The sequence below is a fragment of the Propithecus coquereli genome, unplaced genomic scaffold, assembly GCF_000956105.1.
Source record: "Propithecus coquereli isolate 6110/MARCELLA unplaced genomic scaffold, Pcoq_1.0 Scaffold76, whole genome shotgun sequence".
NCBI classification, from domain to species: Eukaryota; Metazoa; Chordata; class Mammalia; order Primates; family Indriidae; genus Propithecus; species Propithecus coquereli.
In genome coordinates this window covers 7,804,426-7,806,329 of record NW_012153729.1, presented here as the reverse complement: position 1 = coordinate 7,806,329, position 1,904 = coordinate 7,804,426, and the positions used below count along the sequence as shown (strand labels likewise).

The 1,904-nt window shown below is 39.3% G+C and overlaps 1 protein-coding gene across 1 annotated transcript in view; it reads left to right on the top strand.

The window, feature by feature from the left end:
* Positions 1-1,904, top strand: part of ACOX1 (acyl-CoA oxidase 1, palmitoyl) — a gene marked incomplete at its 3' end in the record, with an annotated part of 26,934 nt that overhangs the window by 21,130 nt on the left and 3,900 nt on the right. Inside the window, exons 8-9 of the mRNA XM_012662240.1 lie at positions 846-1,008; positions 1,427-1,617. Coding sequence (XP_012517694.1) covers positions 846-1,008; positions 1,427-1,617 — 354 coding nt within the window. The remainder of the gene's footprint in view (positions 1-845; positions 1,009-1,426; positions 1,618-1,904) is intronic.

Below are 1,904 nucleotides of genomic sequence, written 5' to 3'. Positions count from 1 at the left end.
TACTGAGGCTGGTCTTAAACTCCCAACCTCAAGGGATCCTCCTGCCTCAGCCTCCCAAAGTGCTGGGATTACAGGTGTGAGCCACTGCACCCAGCTACCTTATTAACCTTTTAAGAAAAATAGTAATAATATTATTTGAGCTCTATAAATGAAATATTCAATACACTAAAGGCAGTTTGAAAATTCTAATTACTGTTAACAGCTATAAATTCTATCTGGTGAAAGTGGTAATAAATTTGATTCCTTTTTGTGTTCATGGCCACAGTTTATTCCTCTCTGATACTCTTTTTTGCTCTTAAAAAGTAAATAAATATGTAAGAGCATACCTTTACTAATTCTTACATTTAAAAATATTTAACTCTATGCATGGGGTCTTCTCCAAGATTATGGCCAAAATACAGCTTATTTAGCCATCTAGTGTGCTAGACCTTTTCAGCATTCCCTTCCTCTTGTGAGGTTAAATAGCCTTGGTTTTTTTATATCACTATGACATACAGTTTTCTTAGTCATACTGGAAAGACTAGGGCAAATACAAATTTTGCAGCCAGAAAATTCTGTCCACCTAAGGCAGTACAGCAAGGTGTTTTAGAGCATGGTCTTATGGAGTCAGATAGCCTAGATTTAAATCAAGGATCTGCCACTTATTAGCTGTGTGATCTCAGGCAGATTCTTAGCCTCTCAATTTCCCCATTTGTAGAATGGGGATAATAGTAGCTACCTCACAGGTCTTTATGAGCATTAAATAAGTTAATATATCAAAGTGCTTAGACTAGAGCCTGACACACAGCAAGTTCTGTATAAGCATTTGCTGCTTTTTTTTTTCTTTCTTTTTCTGTATAATTTAGTGAACCAGAACCACAGATTTTGGATTTTCAAACCCAGCAGTATAAACTCTTTCCAGTACTGGCCACTGCCTATGCCTTCCAGTTTGTAGGAGCATACATGAAGGAGACCTATCATCGGATTAATGAAGGCATTGGCCAAGGGGACCTGAGTGAACTGCCTGAGGTATGTGTTTGGTCTCATTCACTTGTGAGCACCCTTCTGTTTCATCTTTGCCTATGGGGTAATGTCCAGAGAAAATTATGTTGGTATTGCCTGAAAAGAATTATATATTCGAAGAACTTTTTCTAATCAAGAGTGGATCAGATATCAAGATACGTGGTTTTTGTTTTTAAGTATTTTAAGTATTATCAGAAATACTGTGCCATGTTGGTCATTTGTCAATCAAAGGAACATAAGTGGTGGCTCTTTTGCCAAGTAGAACAGTTCAAAGGGGTGTGGGAATGTTATTAATTCTGCAGCCTAGTCAGACAACTGTGTTTGTTCAGTTTACATGTGTGGCAGCTGATTTTGACAGTGGCCAGTGCTGCCACAGGGGGGTGCTTGTTTTCACAGATGTTCTGACTTGTGCTTGTCTCCTCAGCTTCATGCACTCACAGCTGGGCTTAAGGCTTTCACCTCTTGGACCGCAAACACTGCTATCGAAGCATGTCGGATGGCTTGTGGTGGACATGGCTATTCTCATTGCAGTGGTCTTCCAAATATTTATGTCACTTTTACCCCACTCTGCACCTTTGAGGGAGAAAACACTGTCATGATGCTACAGACAGCTAGGTGAGAATCAAATTCACAGTTTCTACTAACTGTTCATAAGAATGTTCTAGTCCTTTTCACAGGTTCCTCTTCCCATGTTTTCTCTTTACCATATGTGTATATATACATATATTTTTTTCCCTGAAAAACACAATTTTGCCTTCCATCCTGACTCACTCTTTATTTTATGCTTAGACTAGCAAGTATGAAACATCTGTTACATAGCTTAAAGTCATTTCAAGAGTAGAGTTACTTGGCCGGGTGCGGTGGCTCACACCTGTAATCCTAGCACTCTGGGAGGCCGAGGC